We start from the raw sequence: 20541 nt of genomic DNA on the forward strand, positions 1-20541 counted from the left end.
AGGGGGCAATAGATTGTATTCCCCTGTCCTACAGTCATCCTCTCCCCTGAAATGGCTGATAACAGGGGGCAATAGACTGTATTCTCCTGTCCTACAGTCATCCCCCCCCCTGAAATGGCTGATAACAGGGGGCAATAGACTGTATTCTCCTGTCCTACAGTCATCCTCTCCCCTGAAATGGCTGATAACAGGGAGCAATAGACTGTATTCTCCTGTCCTACAGTCATCCTCTCCCTTGAAATGGCTGATAACAGGGAGCAATAGATTGTATTCTCCTGTCCTACAGTCATACTCTCCCCTGAAATGGCTGATAACAGGGGGCAATAGACTGTATTCTCCTGTCCTACAGTCATCCTCTCCCCTGAAATGGCTGATAACAGGGAGCAATAGACTGTATTCTCCTGTCCTACAGTCATCCTCTCCCCTGAAATGGCTGATAACAGGGGGCAATAGACTGTATTCTCCTGTACTACAGTCATCCTCTCCCCTGAAATGGCTGATAACAGGGAGTAATAGACTGTATTCTCCTGTCCTACAGTCATCCTCTCCCCTGAAATGGCTGATAACAGGAGGCAATAGACTGTATTCTCCTGTCCTACAGTCATCCTCTCCCCTGAAATGTCTGATAACAGGGGGCAATAGACTGTATTCTCCTGTCCTACAGTCATCCTCTCCCCTGAAATGGCTGATAACAGGGAGTAATAGACTGTATTCTCCTGTCCTACAGTCATCCTCTCCCCTGAAATGGCTGATAACAGGAGGCAATAGACTGTATTCTCCTGTCCTACAGTCATCCTCTCCCCTGAAATGTCTGATAACAGGGGGCAATAGACTGTATTCTCCTGTCCTACAGTCATCCTCTCCCCTGAAATGGCTGATAACAGGGGGCAATAGACTGTATTCTCCTGTCCTACAGTCATCCTGTCCCCTGAAATGGCTGATAACAGGGGGCAATAGACTGTATTCTCCTGTCCTACAGTCATCCTCTCCCCTGAAATGGCTGATAACAGGGGGCAATAGATTGTATTCTCCTGTCCTACAGTCATCCTCCCCCCTGAAATGGCTGATAACAGGGAGCAATAGACTGTATTCTCCTGTCCTACAGTCATCCTCCCCCCTGATATGGTTGATACCAGGGGGCAATAGACTGTATTCTCCTGTCCTACAGTCATCCTCTCCCCTGAAATGACTGATAACAGGGAGCAATAGACTGTATTCTCCTGTCCTACAGTCATCCTCTCCCCTGAAATGGCTGATAACAGGGGACAATAGACTGTATTCTCCTGTCCTACAGTCATCCTCTCCCCTGAAATGGCTGATAACAGGGGGCAATAGATTGTATTCTCCTGTCCTACAGTCATTCTCTCCCCTGAAATGGCTGATAACAGGGGGCAATAGACTGTATTCTCCTGTCCTACAGTCATCCTCTCCCCTGAAATGGCTGATAACAGGGAGCAATAGACTGTATTCTCCTGTCCTACAGTCATCCTCTCCCCTGAAATGGCTGATAACAAGGAGCAATAGACTGTATTCTCCTGTCCTACAGTCATCCTCCCCCCCTGAAATGGCTGATAACAGGGGACAATAGACTGTATTCTCCTGTCCTACAGTCATCCTCTCCCCTGAAATGGCTGATAACAGGGGGCAATAGATTGTATTCTCCTGTCCTACAGTCATCCTCTCCCCTGAAATGGCTGATAACAGGGGACAATAGACTGTATTCTCCTGTCCTACAGTCATCCTCTCCCCTGAAATGGCTGATAACAGGGGGCAATAGATTGTATTCTCCTGTCCTACAGTCATCCTCTCCCCTGAAATGGCTGATAACAGGGGGCAATAGATTGTATTCTCCTGTCCTACAGTCATCCTCTCCCCTGAAATGGCTGATAACAGGGGGCAATAGATTGTATTCTCCTGTCCTACAGTCATCCTCTCCCCTGAAATGGCTGATAACAGGGGGCAATAGACTGTATTCTCCTGTCCTACAGTCCTCCTCCCCCCTGAAATGGCTGATAACAGGGGGCAATAGATTGTATTCTCCTGTCCTACAGTCATCCTCTCCCCTGAAATGGCTGATAACAGGGGGCAATAGACTGTATTCTCCTGTCCTACAGTCATCCTCTCCCCTGAAATGGCTGATAACAGGGAGCAATAGACTGTATTCTCCTGTCCTACAGTCATCATCTTCCCTGAAATGGCTGATAACAGGGAGCAATAGACTGTATTCTCCTGTCCTACAGTCATCCTCTCCCCTGAAATGGCTGATAACAGGGGGCAATAGATTGTATTCTCCTGTCCTACAGTCATCATCTTCCCTGAAATGGCTGATAACAGGGAGCAATAGACTGTATTCTCCTGTCCTACAGTCATCCTCTCCCCTGAAATGGCTGATAACAGGGAGCAATAGACTGTATTCTCCTGTCCTACAGTCATCCTCTCCCCTGAAATGGCTGATAACAGGGGCAATAGACTGTATTCTCCTGTCCTACAGTCATCCTCTCCTCTGAAATGGCTGATAACAGGGGGCAATAGACTGTATTCTCCTGTCCTACAGTCATCCTCTCCCCTGAAATGGCTGATAACAGGGAGCAATAGACTGTAGTTTCCTGTCCTACAGTCATCCTCTCCCCTGAAATGGCTGATAACAGGGGGCAATAGACTGTATTCTCCTGTCCTACAGTCATCCTCTCCCCTGAAATGGCTGATAACAGGGGGCAATAGATTGTATTCTCCTGTCCTACAGTCATCCTCTCCCCTGAAATGGCTGATAACAGGGGGCAATAGACTGTATTCTCCTGTCCTACAGTCATCCTCTCCCCTGAAATGGCTGATAACAGGGGGCAATAGACTGTATTCTCCTGTCCTACAGTCATCCTCTCCACTGAAATGTCTGATAACAGGGGGCAATAGACTGTATTCTCCTGTCCTACAGTTATCCTCTCCCCTGAAATGGCTGATAACAGGGAGCAATAGACTGTATTCTCCTGTCCTACAGTCATCCTCTCCCCTGAAATGGCTGATAACAGGGGCAATAGACTGTATTCTCCTGTCCTACAGTCATCCTCTCCCCTGAAATGGCTGATAACAGGGGGCAATAGACTGTATTCTTCTGTCCTACAGTCATCCTCTCCCCTGAAATGGCTGATAACAGGGAGCAATAGATTGTATTCTCCTGTCCTACAGTCATCCTCTCCCCTGAAATGGCTGATAACAGGGAGCAATAGACTGTATTCTCCTGTCCTACAGTCATCCTCTCCCCTGAAATGGCTGATAACAGGGGGCAATAGACTGTATTCTCCTGTCCTACAGTCATCCTCTCCCCTGAAATGGCTGATAACAGAGGGCAATAGATTGTATTCTCCTGTCCTACAGTCATCCTCTCCCCTGAAATGGCTGATAACAGAGGGCAATAGATTGTATTCTCCTGTCCTACAGTCATCCTCTCCCCTGAAATGGCTGATAACAGTGGGCAATATACTGTATTCTCCTGTCCTACAGTCATCCTCTCCCCTGAAATGGCTGATAACAGAGGGCAATAGATTGTATTCCCCTGTCCTACAGTCATCCTCTCCACTGAAATGGCTGATAGCAGGGAGCAATAGACTGTATTCTCCTGTCCTACAGTCATCCTCTCCTCTGAAATGGCTGATAACAGGAGGCAATAGACTGTATTCTCCTGTCCTACAGTCATCCTCTCCTCTGAAATGGCTGATAACAGGGGACAATAGACTGTATTCTCCTGTCCTACAGTCATCCCCCCCCCCTGAAATGGTTGATAACAGGGGGCAATAGATTGTATTCTCCTGTCCTACAGTCATCCTCTCCCCTGAAATGGCTGATAACAGAGGGCAATAGACTGTATTCTCCTGTCCTACAGTCATCCTCTCCCCTGAAATGGCTGATAACAGGGGGCAATAGATTGTATTCCCCTGTCCTACAGTCATCCCCTCCCCTGAAATGGCTGATAACAGGGGGCAATAGACTGTATTCTCCTGTCCTACAGTCATCCCCCCCCCTGAAATGGCTGATAACAGGGGGCAATAGACTGTATTCTCCTGTCCTACAGTCATCCTCTCCCCTGAAATGGCTGATAACAGGGAGCAATAGACTGTATTCTCCTGTCCTACAGTCATCCTCTCCCATGAAATGGCTGATAACAGGGAGCAATAGATTGTATTCTCCTGTCCTACAGTCATACTCTCCCCTGAAATGGCTGATAACAGGGAGCAATAGACTGTATTCTCCTGTCCTACAGTCATCCTCTCCCCTGAAATGGCTGATAACAGGGAGCAATAGACTGTATTCTCCTGTCCTACAGTCATCCTCTCCCCTGAAATGGCTGATAACAGGGGGCAATAGACTGTATTCTCCTGTACTACAGTCATCCTCTCCCCTGAAATGGCTGATAACAGGGAGTAATAGACTGTATTCTCCTGTCCTACAGTCATCCTCTCCCCTGAAATGGCTGATAACAGGAGGCAATAGACTGTATTCTCCTGTCCTACAGTCATCCTCTCCCCTGAAATGTCTGATAACAGGGGGCAATAGACTGTATTCTCCTGTCCTACAGTCATCCTCTCCCCTGAAATGGCTGATAACAGGGAGTAATAGACTGTATTCTCCTGTCCTACAGTCATCCTCTCCCCTGAAATGGCTGATAACAGGAGGCAATAGACTGTATTCTCCTGTCCTACAGTCATCCTCTCCCCTGAAATGTCTGATAACAGGGGGCAATAGACTGTATTCTCCTGTCCTACAGTCATCCTCTCCCCTGAAATGGCTGATAACAGGGAGCAATAGACTGTATTCTCCTGTCCTACAGTCATCCTCTCCCCTGAAATGGCTGCTAACAGGGAGCAATAGACTGTATTCTCCTGTCCTACAGTCATCCTCTCCCCTGAAATGGCTGATAACAGGGGGCAATAGATTGTATTCTCCTGTCCTACAGTCATCCTCTCCCCTGAAATGGCTGATAACAGGGGGCAATAGACTGTATTCTCCTGTCCTACAGTCCTCCTCCCCCCTGAAATGGCTGATAACAGGGGGCAATAGATTGTATTCTCCTGTCCTACAGTCATCCTCTCCCCTGAAATGGCTGATAACAGGGGGCAATAGACTGTATTCTCCTGTCCTACAGTCATCCTCTCCCCTGAAATGGCTGATAACAGGGAGCAATAGACTGTATTCTCCTGTCCTACAGTCATCATCTTCCCTGAAATGGCTGATAACAGGGAGCAATAGACTGTATTCTCCTGTCCTACAGTCATCCTCTCCCCTGAAATGGCTGATAACAGGGGGCAATAGATTGTATTCTCCTGTCCTACAGTCATCATCTTCCCTGAAATGGCTGATAACAGGGAGCAATAGACTGTATTCTCCTGTCCTACAGTCATCCTCTCCCCTGAAATGGCTGATAACAGGGAGCAATAGACTGTATTCTCCTGTCCTACAGTCATCCTCTCCCCTGAAATGGCTGATAACAGGGGCAATAGACTGTATTCTCCTGTCCTACAGTCATCCTCTCATCTGAAATGGCTGATAACAGGGAGCAATAGACTGTATTTTCCTGTCCTACAGTCATCCTCTCCCCTGAAATGGCTGATAACAGGGGGCAATAGACTGTATTCTCCTGTCCTACAGTCATCCTCTCCCCTGAAATGGCTGATAACAGGGGGCAATAGATTGTATTCTCCTGTCCTACAGTCATCCTCTCCCCTGAAATGGCTGATAACAGTGGGCAATAGACTGTATTCTCCTGTCCTACAGTCATCCTCTCCCCTGAAATGGCTGATAACAGGGGGCAATAGACTGTATTCTCCTGTCCTACAGTCATCCTCTCCACTGAAATGTCTGATAACAGGGGGCAATAGACTGTATTCTCCTGTCCTATAGTTATCCTCTCCCCTGAAATGGCTGATAACAGGGAGCAATAGACTGTATTCTCCTGTCCTACAGTCATCCTCTCCCCTGAAATGGCTGATAACAGGGGCAATAGACTGTATTCTCCTGTCCTACAGTCATCCTCTCCCCTGAAATGGCTGATAACAGGGGGCAATAGACTGTATTCTTCTGTCCTACAGTCATCCTCTCCCCTGAAATGGCTGATAACAGGGAGCAATAGATTGTATTCTCCTGTCCTACAGTCATCCTCTCCCCTGAAATGGCTGATAACAGGGAGCAATAGACTGTATTCTCCTGTCCTACAGTCATCCTCTCCCCTGAAATGGCTGATAACAGGGGGCAATAGACTGTATTCTCCTGTCCTACAGTCATCCTCTCCCCTGAAATGGCTGATAACAGAGGGCAATAGATTGTATTCTCCTGTCCTACAGTCATCCTCTCCCCTGAAATGGCTGATAACAGTGAGCAATATACTGTATTCTCCTGTCCTACAGTCATCCTCTCCCCTGAAATGGCTGATAACAGAGGGCAATAGACTGTATTCTCCTGTCCTACAGTCATCCTCTCCCCTGAAATGGCTGATAACAGAGGGCAATAGATTGTATTCCCCTGTCCTACAGTCATCCTCTCCACTGAAATGGCTGATAGCAGGGAGCAATAGACTGTATTCTCCTGTCCTACAGTCATCCTCTCCTCTGAAATGGCTGATAACAGGGGGCAATAGACTGTATTCTCCTGTCCTACAGTCATCCTCTCCTCTGAAATGGCTGATAACAGGGGACAATAGACTGTATTCTCCTGTCCTACAGTCATCCCCCCCCCCCTGAAATGGTTGATAACAGGGGGCAATAGATTGTATTCTCCTGTCCTACAGTCATCCTCTCCCCTGAAATGGCTGATAACAGAGGGCAATAGACTGTATTCTCCTGTCCTACAGTCATCCTCTCCCCTGAAATGGCTGATAACAGGGGGCAATAGATTGTATTCCCCTGTCCTACAGTCATCCTCTCCCCTGAAATGGCTGATAACAGGGGGCAATAGACTGTATTCTCCTGTCCTACAGTCATCCCCCCCCCTGAAATGGCTGATAACAGGGGGCAATAGACTGTATTCTCCTGTCCTACAGTCATCCTCTCCCCTGAAATGGCTGATAACAGGGAGCAATAGACTGTATTCTCCTGTCCTACAGTCATCCTCTCCCTTGAAATGGCTGATAACAGGGAGCAATAGATTGTATTCTCCTGTCCTACAGTCATCCTCTCCCCTGAAATGGCTGATAACAGGGGGCAATAGACTGTATTCTCCTGTCCTACAGTCATCCTCTCCCCTGAAATGGCTGATAACAGGGAGCAATAGACTGTATTCTCCTGTCCTACAGTCATCCTCTCCCCTGAAATGGCTGATAACAGGGGGCAATAGACTGTATTCTCCTGTACTACAGTCATCCTCTCCCCTGAAATGGCTGATAACAGGGAGTAATAGACTGTATTCTCCTGTCCTACAGTCATCCTCTCCCCTGAAATGGCTGATAACAGGAGGCAATAGACTGTATTCTCCTGTCCTACAGTCATCCTCTCCCCTGAAATGTCTGATAACAGGGGGCAATAGACTGTATTCTCCTGTCCTACAGTCATCCTCTCCCCTGAAATGGCTGATAACAGGGAGCAATAGATTGTATTCTCCTGTCCTACAGTCATCCTCTCCCCTGAAATGGCTGATAACAGAGGACAATAGACTGTATTCTCCTGTCCTACAGTCATCCTCTCCCCTGAAATGGTTGATAACAGGGAGCAATAGACTGTATTCTCCTGTCCTACAGTCATCCTCTCCCCTGAAATGGCTGATAACAGGGGGCAATAGACTGTATTCTCCTGTCCTACAGTCATCCTCTCCCCTGAAATGGCTGATAACAGGGGGCAATAGACTGTATTCTCCTGTCCTACAGTCATCCTCTCCCCTGAAATGGCTGATAACAGGAGCAATAGACTGTATTCTCCTGTCCTACAGTCATCCTCTCCCCTGAAATGGCTGATAACAGGGGGCAATAGACTGTATTCTCCTGTCCTACAGTCATCATCTCCCCTGAAATGGCTGATAACAGGGGGCAATAGATTGTATTCTCCTGTCCTACAGTCATCCTCTCCCCTGAAATGGCTGATAACAGGAGCAATAGACTGTATTCTCCTGTCCTACAGTTATCCTCTCTCCTGAAATGGCTGATAACAGGGGGCAATAGATTGTATTCTCCTGTCCTACAGTCATCCTCTCCCCTGAAATGGCTGATAACAGGAGCAATAGACTGTATTCTCCTGTCCTACAGTCATCCTCTCCCCTGAAATGGCTGATAACAGGGAGCAATAGACTGTATTCTCCTGTCCTACAGTCATCCTCCCCCTCAAATGGCTGATAACAGGGGACAATAGACTGTATTCTCCTGTCCTACAGTCATCCTCTCCCCTGAAATGACTGATAACAGGGAGCAATAGATTGTATTCTCCTGTCCTACAGTCATCCTCTCATCTGAAATGGCTGATAACAGGGAGCAATAGACTGTATTCTCCTGTCCTACAGTCATCCTCTCCCCTGAAATGGCTGATAACAGGGAGCAATAGACTGTATTCTCCTGTCCTACAGTCATCCTCTCCCCTGACATGGCTGATAACAGGGGGCAATAGACTGTATTCTCCTGTCCTACAGTCATCCCCCCCCTGAAATAGCTGATAACAGGGGGCAATAGACTGTATTCTCCTGTCCTACAGTCATCCTCTCCCCTGAAATGGCTGATAACAGGGGGCAATAGACTGTATTCTCCTGTCCTACAGTCATCCTCTCCCCTGAAATGGCTGATAACAGGGGGCAATAGACTGTATTCTCCTGTCCTACAGTCATCCTCTCCACTGAAATGTCTGATAACAGGGGGCAATAGACTGTATTCTCCTGTCCTATAGTTATCCTCTCCCCTGAAATGGCTGATAACAGGGAGCAATAGACTGTATTCTCCTGTCCTACAGTCATCCTCTCCCCTGAAATGGCTGATAACAGGGGCAATAGACTGTATTCTCCTGTCCTACAGTCATCCTCTCCCCTGAAATGGCTGATAACAGGGGGCAATAGACTGTATTCTTCTGTCCTACAGTCATCCTCTCCCCTGAAATGGCTGATAACAGGGAGCAATAGATTGTATTCTCCTGTCCTACAGTCATCCTCTCCCCTGAAATGGCTGATAACAGGGAGCAATAGACTGTATTCTCCTGTCCTACAGTCATCCTCTCCCCTGAAATGGCTGATAACAGGGGGCAATAGACTGTATTCTCCTGTCCTACAGTCATCCTCTCCCCTGAAATGGCTGATAACAGAGGGCAATAGATTGTATTCTCCTGTCCTACAGTCATCCTCTCCCCTGAAATGGCTGATAACAGAGGGCAATAGATTGTATTCTCCTGTCCTACAGTCATCCTCTCCCCTGAAATGGCTGATAACAGTGGGCAATATACTGTATTCTCCTGTCCTACAGTCATCCTCTCCCCTGAAATGGCTGATAACAGAGGGCAATAGATTGTATTCCCCTGTCCTACAGTCATCCTCTCCACTGAAATGGCTGATAGCAGGGAGCAATAGACTGTATTCTCCTGTCCTACAGTCATCCTCTCCTCTGAAATGGCTGATAACAGGAGGCAATAGACTGTATTCTCCTGTCCTACAGTCATCCTCTCCTCTGAAATGGCTGATAACAGGGGACAATAGACTGTATTCTCCTGTCCTACAGTCATCCCCCCCCCCTGAAATGGTTGATAACAGGGGGCAATAGATTGTATTCTCCTGTCCTACAGTCATCCTCTCCCCTGAAATGGCTGATAACAGAGGGCAATAGACTGTATTCTCCTGTCCTACAGTCATCCTCTCCCCTGAAATGGCTGATAACAGGGGGCAATAGATTGTATTCCCCTGTCCTACAGTCATCCTCTCCCCTGAAATGGCTGATAACAGGGGGCAATAGACTGTATTCTCCTGTCCTACAGTCATCCCCCCCCCTGAAATGGCTGATAACAGGGGGCAATAGACTGTATTCTCCTGTCCTACAGTCATCCTCTCCCCTGAAATGGCTGATAACAGGGAGCAATAGACTGTATTCTCCTGTCCTACAGTCATCCTCTCCCTTGAAATGGCTGATAACAGGGAGCAATAGATTGTATTCTCCTGTCCTACAGTCATACTCTCCCCTGAAATGGCTGATAACAGGGGGCAATAGACTGTATTCTCCTGTCCTACAGTCATCCTCTCCCCTGAAATGGCTGATAACAGGGAGCAATAGACTGTATTCTCCTGTCCTACAGTCATCCTCTCCCCTGAAATGGCTGATAACAGGGGGCAATAGACTGTATTCTCCTGTACTACAGTCATCCTCTCCCCTGAAATGGCTGATAACAGGGTGTAATAGACTGTATTCTCCTGTCCTACAGTCATCCTCTCCCCTGAAATGGCTGATAACAGGAGGCAATAGACTGTATTCTCCTGTCCTACAGTCATCCTCTCCCCTGAAATGTCTGATAACAGGGGGCAATAGACTGTATTCTCCTGTCCTACAGTCATCCTCTCCCCTGAAATGGCTGATAACAGGGAGTAATAGACTGTATTCTCCTGTCCTACAGTCATCCTCTCCCCTGAAATGGCTGATAACAGGAGGCAATAGACTGTATTCTCCTGTCCTACAGTCATCCTCTCCCCTGAAATGTCTGATAACAGGGGGCAATAGACTGTATTCTCCTGTCCTACAGTCATCCTCTCCCCTGAAATGGCTGATAACAGGGAGCAATAGACTGTATTCTCCTGTCCTACAGTCATCCTCTCCCCTGAAATGGCTGATAACAGGGAGCAATAGACTGTATTCTCCTGTCCTACAGTCATCCTCTCCCCTGAAATGGCTGATAACAGGGGGCAATAGATTGTATTCTCCTGTCCTACAGTCATCCTCTCCCCTGAAATGGCTGATAACAGGGGGCAATAGACTGTATTCTCCTGTCCTACAGTCCTCCTCCCCCCTGAAATGGCTGATAACAGGGGGCAATAGATTGTATTCTCCTGTCCTACAGTCATCCTCTCCCCTGAAATGGCTGATAACAGGGGGCAATAGACTGTATTCTCCTGTCCTACAGTCATCCTCTCCCCTGAAATGGCTGATAACAGGGAGCAATAGACTGTATTCTCCTGTCCTACAGTCATCATCTTCCCTGAAATGGCTGATAACAGGGAGCAATAGACTGTATTCTCCTGTCCTACAGTCATCCTCTCCCCTGAAATTGCTGATAACAGGGGGCAATAGATTGTATTCTCCTGTCCTACAGTCATCATCTTCCCTGAAATGGCTGATAACAGGGAGCAATAGACTGTATTCTCCTGTCCTACAGTCATCCTCTCCCCTGAAATGGCTGATAACAGGGAGCAATAGACTGTATTCTCCTGTCCTACAGTCATCCTCTCCCCTGAAATGGCTGATAACAGGGGCAATAGACTGTATTCTCCTGTCCTACAGTCATCCTCTCATCTGAAATGGCTGATAACAGGGAGCAATAGACTGTATTTTCCTGTCCTACAGTCATCCTCTCCCCTGAAATGGCTGATAACAGGGGGCAATAGACTGTATTCTCCTGTCCTACAGTCATCCTCTCCCCTGAAATGGCTGATAACAGGGGGCAATAGATTGTATTCTCCTGTCCTACAGTCATCCTCTCCCCTGAAATGGCTGATAACAGTGGGCAATAGACTGTATTCTCCTGTCCTACAGTCATCCTCTCCCCTGAAATGGCTGATAACAGGGGGCAATAGACTGTATTCTCCTGTCCTACAGTCATCCTCTCCACTGAAATGTCTGATAACAGGGGGCAATAGACTGTATTCTCCTGTCCTATAGTTATCCTCTCCCCTGAAATGGCTGATAACAGGGAGCAATAGACTGTATTCTCCTGTCCTACAGTCATCCTCTCCCCTGAAATGGCTGATAACAGGGGCAATAGACTGTATTCTCCTGTCCTACAGTCATCCTCTCCCCTGAAATGGCTGATAACAGGGGGCAATAGACTGTATTCTTCTGTCCTACAGTCATCCTCTCCCCTGAAATGGCTGATAACAGGGAGCAATAGATTGTATTCTCCTGTCCTACAGTCATCCTCTCCCCTGAAATGGCTGATAACAGGGAGCAATAGACTGTATTCTCCTGTCCTACAGTCATCCTCTCCCCTGAAATGGCTGATAACAGGGGGCAATAGACTGTATTCTCCTGTCCTACAGTCATCCTCTCCCCTGAAATGGCTGATAACAGAGGGCAATAGATTGTATTCTCCTGTCCTACAGTCATCCTCTCCCCTGAAATGGCTGATAACAGTGAGCAATATACTGTATTCTCCTGTCCTACAGTCATCCTCTCCCCTGAAATGGCTGATAACAGAGGGCAATAGACTGTATTCTCCTGTCCTACAGTCATCCTCTCCCCTGAAATGGCTGATAACAGAGGGCAATAGATTGTATTCCCCTGTCCTACAGTCATCCTCTCCACTGAAATGGCTGATAGCAGGGAGCAATAGACTGTATTCTCCTGTCCTACAGTCATCCTCTCCTCTGAAATGGCTGATAACAGGGGGCAATAGACTGTATTCTCCTGTCCTACAGTCATCCTCTCCTCTGAAATGGCTGATAACAGGGGACAATAGACTGTATTCTCCTGTCCTACAGTCATCCCCCCCCCCCCTGAAATGGTTGATAACAGGGGGCAATAGATTGTATTCTCCTGTCCTACAGTCATCCTCTCCCCTGAAATGGCTGATAACAGAGGGCAATAGACTGTATTCTCCTGTCCTACAGTCATCCTCTCCCCTGAAATGGCTGATAACAGGGGGCAATAGATTGTATTCCCCTGTCCTACAGTCATCCTCTCCCCTGAAATGGCTGATAACAGGGGGCAATAGACTGTATTCTCCTGTCCTACCGTCACCCCCCCCCCTGAAATGGCTGATAACAGGGGGCAATAGACTGTATTCTCCTGTCCTACAGTCATCCTCTCCCCTGAAATGGCTGATAACAGGGAGCAATAGACTGTATTCTCCTGTCCTACAGTCATCCTCTCCCTTGAAATGGCTGATAACAGGGAGCAATAGATTGTATTCTCCTGTCCTACAGTCATCCTCTCCCCTGAAATGGCTGATAACAGGGGGCAATAGACTGTATTCTCCTGTCCTACAGTCATCCTCTCCCCTGAAATGGCTGATAACAGGGAGCAATAGACTGTATTCTCCTGTCCTACAGTCATCCTCTCCCCTGAAATGGCTGATAACAGGGGGCAATAGACTGTATTCTCCTGTACTACAGTCATCCTCTCCCCTGAAATGGCTGATAACAGGGAGTAATAGACTGTATTCTCCTGTCCTACAGTCATCCTCTCCCCTGAAATGGCTGATAACAGGAGGCAATAGACTGTATTCTCCTGTCCTACAGTCATCCTCTCCCCTGAAATGTCTGATAACAGGGGGCAATAGACTGTATTCTCCTGTCCTACAGTCATCCTCTCCCCTGAAATGGCTGATAACAGGGAGCAATAGATTGTATTCTCCTGTCCTACAGTCATCCTCTCCCCTGAAATGGCTGATAACAGAGGACAATAGACTGTATTCTCCTGTCCTACAGTCATCCTCTCCCCTGAAATGGTTGATAACAGGGAGCAATAGACTGTATTCTCCTGTCCTACAGTCATCCTCTCCCCTGAAATGGCTGATAACAGGGGGCAATAGACTGTATTCTCCTGTCCTACAGTCATCCTCTCCCCTGAAATGGCTGATAACAGGGGGCAATAGACTGTATTCTCCTGTCCTACAGTCATCCTCTCCCCTGAAATGGCTGATAACAGGAGCAATAGACTGTATTCTCCTGTCCTACAGTCATCCTCTCCCCTGAAATGGCTGATAACAGGGGGCAATAGACTGTATTCTCCTGTCCTACAGTCATCATCTCCCCTGAAATGGCTGATAACAGGGGGCAATAGATTGTATTCTCCTGTCCTACAGTCATCCTCTCCCCTGAAATGGCTGATAACAGGAGCAATAGACTGTATTCTCCTGTCCTACAGTTATCCTCTCTCCTGAAATGGCTGATAACAGGGGGCAATAGATTGTATTCTCCTGTCCTACAGTCATCCTCTCCCCTGAAATGGCTGATAACAGGAGCAATAGACTGTATTCTCCTGTCCTACAGTCATCCTCTCCCCTGAAATGGCTGATAACAGGGAGCAATAGACTGTATTCTCCTGTCCTACAGTCATCCTCCCCCTCAAATGGCTGATAACAGGGGACAATAGACTGTATTCTCCTGTCCTACAGTCATCCTCTCCCCTGAAATGACTGATAACAGGGAGCAATAGATTGTATTCTCCTGTCCTACAGTCATCCTCTCATCTGAAATGGCTGATAACAGGGAGCAATAGACTGTATTCTCCTGTCCTACAGTCATCCTCTCCCCTGAAATGGCTGATAACAGGGAGCAATAGACTGTATTCTCCTGTCCTACAGTCATCCTCTCCCCTGACATGGCTGATAACAGGGGGCAATAGACTGTATTCTCCTGTCCTACAGTCATCCCCCCCCTGAAATAGCTGATAACAGGGGGCAATAGACTGTATTCTCCTGTCCTACAGTCATCCTCTCCCCTGAAATGGCTGATAACAGGGGGCAATAGACTGTATTCTCCTGTCCTACAGTCATCCTCTCCCCTGAAATGGCTGATAACAGGGCGCAATAGACTGTATTCTCCTGTCCTACAGTCATCATCTCCCCTGAAATGGCTGATAACAGGGAGCAATAGACTGTATTCTCCTGTCCTACAGTCATCCTCTCCCCTGAAATGGCTGATACCAGGGGGCAATAGATTGTATTCTCCTGTCCTACAGTCATCCTCTACCTTTGTATTTGGTTTTGTAGCTGAGCTCATTAGTGAATGACGTTGACCTGCAGTTCCACACATAATCTATGTGCGGGTGTGGCGCTGGAGAGCAGTCATGTTTTTTCTGATGCTTACTCTTGGGGAACTGTTTTTTTCGATTTCTGATTGGTTGTTTTACCTCTGGGCGATTCTGAGAGAAAACTCCGATGAACTGCTCTGGAGACGCTTTGCAGCCCTTGTGGATGAAACCGGAGCCCAAATGTTCTGCTCTGTCCACCACCTGAAATACAGCAGATCTGTAGACTTAATCAGCAAAGTTCCTGACATCCAGGCTTTCACAGATACCAAATCATCCCATTGCTCTGTTTTCACTGTAGTTCTAGAATTTTGTTTATGCTTAAATGAGCCTGAAATTGGGAGAGAAGACACAAAATTATCTTTTATCCACCTTTACTATCTGGTCCGGAACTCACCTGCTTGTATGTGATCCACTGATAGGCCTGATTTGGTTTCCGGTATCCGAGACAATCTCCATTCCCTGCAAAATCCGAGGGTCACAGGGTACAAATTAAAAATGAAAGAAAAAAACCCACCTGTAATTATTACATTATAGATTGTGTACATCATTGATGGAAACAGTAGTCGGAACACTAACTAATGGCAATAGGACGTGCACCCGACTGCCTCTTCCGAATTTCACTCCCCACACCACCACCACAGTACACAATACTCTACTCAAGTAGTAGGTATTGACGTGTTCTATGGAGGTCGTGACTAGTAAAAGCTGTCCGTAGCAGATCACCTGCTTGCTGATGGTTTCCTTTCAGTAACAAGTAGTGTTGAGCAAACCCCAACTGTAAAGTTCGGGTCCGTACCGAACTTTGCGAGTTCAGGTATCCGGACCCGAACCCGAACTTTGCCAGAAAAGTTTGGGTTCCAGTTCGGTGTTCGGGCATTTAATAAAGTTTTTGAAAGGCTGCAGAGAAACAGGCTTTTAAGCTGTGGGCACTTAGAAGCCATCACAGCCATGCCTAGTAATGGCATGGCTGTGATTGGCCGGTGAATCATGTGACCCGGCCTCTATACAAGCTGGATCACGTGTAGCACCGCCCATCAGCTCTGAGTAGTGCAGGGACAGGAAGCAGGCAGCTGAAATGAGGGAGAGTGTAAGGAATCTGGCTATTTATTCTGTGGGTTACCTGTAATGATTTTTTGTGGGTGCAATACACTATCTTTGTACCCCTGACACAAAAATGTAATAGTTAATCGTCTATTAGTTTGGCCGTTGACAGTCTCTTCTGCTTTTTGATGACTCTGCTGGCGGGGTTTCCGTGGTCCATCCACCTAGCCCTGCCCCAGAAGTGGAAGAGATTGAGTGCACTGATGCCCAACCACTTATGTTTCAGGATGAGGACATGGGAGGACCATGGCAGCACGTCTCGGATGATGACGAAACACAGGTGCCAACTGCTGGGGCTTTCTGCAGTGTGCAGACCGACAAGGAGGGCAGGGGTGAAGACTGGGTGGAAGATGATGTGGAGGACGATGAGGTCCTAGACCCCACATGGAATCCAAGGAGTTCCCTGGCGTGGCAGTTCTTCAGACAATGTGCTGATTACAAGACACGAGTGGTTTGCACGCTGTGCAATCAGAGCCTGAAGCGAGGCATAAACGTTCTCAACCTGAGCACAACCTGCATGACCAGGCATCTAAGTGCAAAGCACGAGCTGCAGTGGAGTAGACACCTCAAAAACCAAGAAAGGTCTCTGGCTCCTCCTGCTTCCTCTTCAGCTGCAGTCTCGGCCTCTTCAACCCCCTCTGGAATGACAGTGGCACCTGCCACCCCGCAAACAGAGGATCTGCCACCAACACCAACACCTATGTCGCCATCACCAAGCATCTCCACAATGTCCCACGGAAGCGTTCAGCTCTCCATCTCCCAAACACTGGAGAGAAAGAGGAAGTACCCCCCTACCCACCTGCGATCCCTGGCCCTGCATGCCAGCATTTCAAAATTCCTGGCCTTTGAAATGCTGCCATTCCGTCTGGTGGAGACGGAGCATTTTAAAAACCTTATGGTGGAGGCTGTCCCACAGTACGTGGTTCCCAGCTGCCACTACTTTTCCAGACGAGCCAAGTGGTGGACATAATCAAGTGTGCACTGCGCAATGCCATCTGTGGCAAGGTCCATATAACTACCGATACGTGGACCAGTAAGCACGGTCAGGGACGATATATATCCCTAACAGCACACTGGGTAAATGCAGTGGCGGTTGGGCCTAAGGTGGATAGCAGTTTGGCGCATGTCCTTCCACCACCGCGGATTGCAGGACATATCTCGTTGCTTCCTCCTCTACCACCTCCTCATCCGGTCAGATTAACACCTGCACCACTAACTTCAGCACAGCCAGGGGGAAACAACAGCAGGCTGTTCTGAAACTCATCTGTTTGGGGGGGGGGGGGGGAACACACCGCGCAGGAGCTGTGGACGGGCATGGAACAACAGACTGATGAGTGGTTGGTGCCGCTAAGCCTCAAGCCCGGCCTGGTGGTGTGCAATAACGGGCGACATCTCGTAGCAGCTCTGAGCCTAGCCGGTTTGACGCACATCCCTTGCCTGGCGCATGTGTTGAATTTGGTGGTGCAGAGGTTCCTTAAAAATCTTTAAACCTACTGTTTCCATAGAACGGCACTAGAGGAATTACAGGGTAATAGACAGTCTGGTTAGACTAAAAGTCAGAGATATCAAAATTCTTCTAATGCCACAGCGCAAAAGGCACTTCATAGTGCTGCGCCTGCTACAGGCCTCTACATAACTTCAGAGGATCCACCACCATTTCTAAATGTAAGACAGCTTCCCAGCTGAGGAGTACAGGACAGGTTTAGGGGAGGTTTTCGAGGAGTAGAGGACAGGTTTAAGGCAGGTTAGGAGGAGTAGAGGACAGGTTTAAGGCAGGTTACGAGGAGTAGAGGACAGGTTTAAGGCAGGTTAGGAGGGGCAGAGGACAGGTTTAGGGCAGGTTACGAGGGGTAGAGGACAGGTTTAGTGCAGGTTTATGACGTGTAGAGGACAGGTTTAGGGAAGGTTACGAGGAGTAGAGGACAGGTTTAAGGCAGGTTAGGAGGGGTAGAGGACAGGTTTAGGGCAGGTTATGATGGGTAGAGGACAGGTTTAGGGCAGGTTACGAGGAGTAGAGGACAGGTTTAGGGCAGGTTACGAGGAGTAGAGGACAGCTTTAGTGGAGGTTTTCACGAAAAGTAGAGGACAGGTTTAGGGCAGGTTACGAGGAGTAGAGGACAGGTTTAGGGCAGGTTACGAGGAGTAGAGGACAGGTTTAGGGCAGGTTACGAGGAGTAGAGGACAGCTTTAGTGGAGGTTTTCACGAAAAGTAGAGGACAGGTTTAGGGCAGGTTACGAGGAGTAGAGGACAGGTTTAGGGGAGGTTTACGAGGAGTAGAAGACAAGTTTAGGGCAGGTTAAGAGGAGTGGAGGACAAGTTTAGGGCAGGTTACGAGGAGTAGAGGATAGGTTTAGGTCGGGTAATGAGGAATAGAGGACAGGTTCAGGGCAGGTTACAAGGAGTAGATGGCAGGATTAGAGCAGGTTACCAGGAATAGAGGGCAGGTTTACTGCAGGTTACCAGGAGTAGAGGATAGGTTTAGGGCACGTTACGAGAAGTAGAGGACAGGTTTAGGGCAGTTTGCGAGGAGTAGAGGACAGGTTTAGGGAAGGTTTACGAGGAGTAGAGGACAGGTTTAGGGCAGGTTAAGAGGAGTAGAGAACAGGCTTAGGGCAGGTTACGAGGAGTGGAGGACAGGTTTAGGGCAGGTTAAGAGGAGTAGAGAACAGGCTTAGGGCAGGTTACGAGGAATGGAGGACAGGTTTAGGGGGGGTTTACGAGGAGTAGAGGATAGGTTTAGGGCAGGTTACGAGGAGTAGAGGACAGGTTTAGGGGAGGTTTACGAGGAGTAGAGGACAGGTATAGGGCAGGTTAAGAGGAGTGGAGGACAGGTTTAGGAAGGTTACGAGGAGTGGAGGACAGGTTTAGGGCAAGTTACAAGGAGTAGAAGAGAGGTTTAGGGAAGGTTTATGAGGAGTAGAGGACAGGTTTAGGGCAGGTTACGAGGAGTAGAGGACAGGTTTAGGGCAGGTTACGAAGAGTAGAGGACAGCTTTAGTGGAGGTTTACGAGAAGTAGAGGACAGGTGTAGGGCAGGTTACGAGGAGTAGAGGACAGGTTTAGGGCAGGTTACGAGGAGTAGAGGACAACTTTAGTGGAGGTTTTCCCGAAAAGTAGAGGACAGGTTTAGGGCAGGTTACAAGGAGTAGAGGACAGGTTTAGGGCAGGTTACGAGGAGTAGAGAACAGGTTTAGGGCAGGTTACGAGGAGTAGAGAACAGGTTTAGGGCAGGTTACGAGGAGTAGAGGACAGCTTTAGTGGAGGTTTTCACGAAAAGTAGAGGACAGGTTTAGGGCAGGTTACGAGGAGTAGAGGACAGGTTTAGGGGAGGTTTACGAGGAGTAGAAGACAAGTTTAGGGCAGGTTAAGAGGAGTGGAGGACAGGTTTAGGGCAGGTTACGAGGAGTAGAGGAAAGCTTTAGGGGAGGTTTACGAGGAGTAGAGGACAGGTTTAGGGCAGCTTACGAGGAGTAGAGGATAGGTTTAGGACGGGTTATGAGGAATAGAGGACAGGTTTAGGGCAGGTTACAAGGAGTAGATGGCAGGATTAGAGCAGGTTACCAGGAATAGAGGGCAGGTTTAGTGCAGGTTACCAGGAGTAGAGGATAGGTTTAGGGCACGTTACGAGAAGTAGAGGACAGGTTTAGGGCAGTTTGCGAGGAGTAGAGGACAGGTTTAGGGGAGGTTTACGAGGAGTAGAGGACAGGTTTAGGGCAGGTTAAGAGGAGTAGAGAACAGGCTTAGGGCAGGTTACGAGGAGTGGAGGACAGGTTTAGGGGAGGTTTACGAGGAGTAGAGGACAGGTTTAGGGCAGGTTACGAGAAGTAGAGGACAGGTTTAGGGGAGGTTTACGAGGAGTAGAGGACAGGTATAGGGCAGGTTAAGAGGAGTGGAGGACAGGCTTAGGAAGGTTACGAGGAGTAGAGGACAGGTTTAGGGCAAGTTACAAGGAGTAGAAGAGAGGTTTAGGGAAGGTTTATGAGGAGAAGAGGACAGGTTTAGGGCAGGTTACGAGGAGTAGAGGACAGGTTTAGGGCAGGTTACGAAGAGTAGAGGACAGCTTTAGTGGAGGTTAACGAGAAGTAGAGGACAGGTTTAGGGCAGGTTACGAGGAGTAGAGGACAGGTTTACGAGGAGTAGAGGACAGGTTTAGAGCAGGTTACGAGGAGTGGAGGACAGGTTAAGGGCAAGTTACAAGGAATATAAGACAGGTTTAGGGGAGGTTTATGAGGAGTAGAGGACAGGTTTAGGGCAGGTTACGAGGAGTAGAGCACAGGTAACAGCAATGTTTCTGTGTATGAAGGGACTAAATCTCCCATGATATTTACCCGACACTCGAAGTCCCCTCATGAAGACTTCATACAAGGTTTTGGCGTCTTCATAGTAGTACGACATGAAGGTGTCATCCTTCAGTAACATGGATCGCCGAGCTCCGCCCTGCAGATCGAACATGACATGACAGCGCTGACAAATACAACCAATTACAGGACATGTCAACATGTTAATTAAGGGGATGACCCCACTAAACAAATTTGTAG

General features: G+C 48.1%; 1 protein-coding gene across 1 annotated transcript in view; it reads right to left on the reverse strand.

Annotated features, from left to right (window-relative positions):
• The window catches only part of ACSL5 (acyl-CoA synthetase long chain family member 5), an 87642-nt gene that overhangs the window by 51638 nt on the left and 15463 nt on the right, over nucleotides 1-20541 (reverse strand). Inside the window, exons 3-5 of the mRNA XM_040437385.1 lie at nucleotides 20332-20440; nucleotides 15297-15361; nucleotides 15002-15103 (exon numbers count right to left, since the gene is read on the reverse strand). Coding sequence (XP_040293319.1) covers nucleotides 15002-15103; nucleotides 15297-15361; nucleotides 20332-20440 — 276 coding nt within the window. The remainder of the gene's footprint in view (nucleotides 1-15001; nucleotides 15104-15296; nucleotides 15362-20331; nucleotides 20441-20541) is intronic.

The sequence above is a fragment of the Bufo bufo genome, chromosome 6 (genome assembly GCF_905171765.1).
Source record: "Bufo bufo chromosome 6, aBufBuf1.1, whole genome shotgun sequence".
NCBI lineage: Eukaryota > Metazoa > Chordata > Amphibia > Anura > Bufonidae > Bufo > Bufo bufo.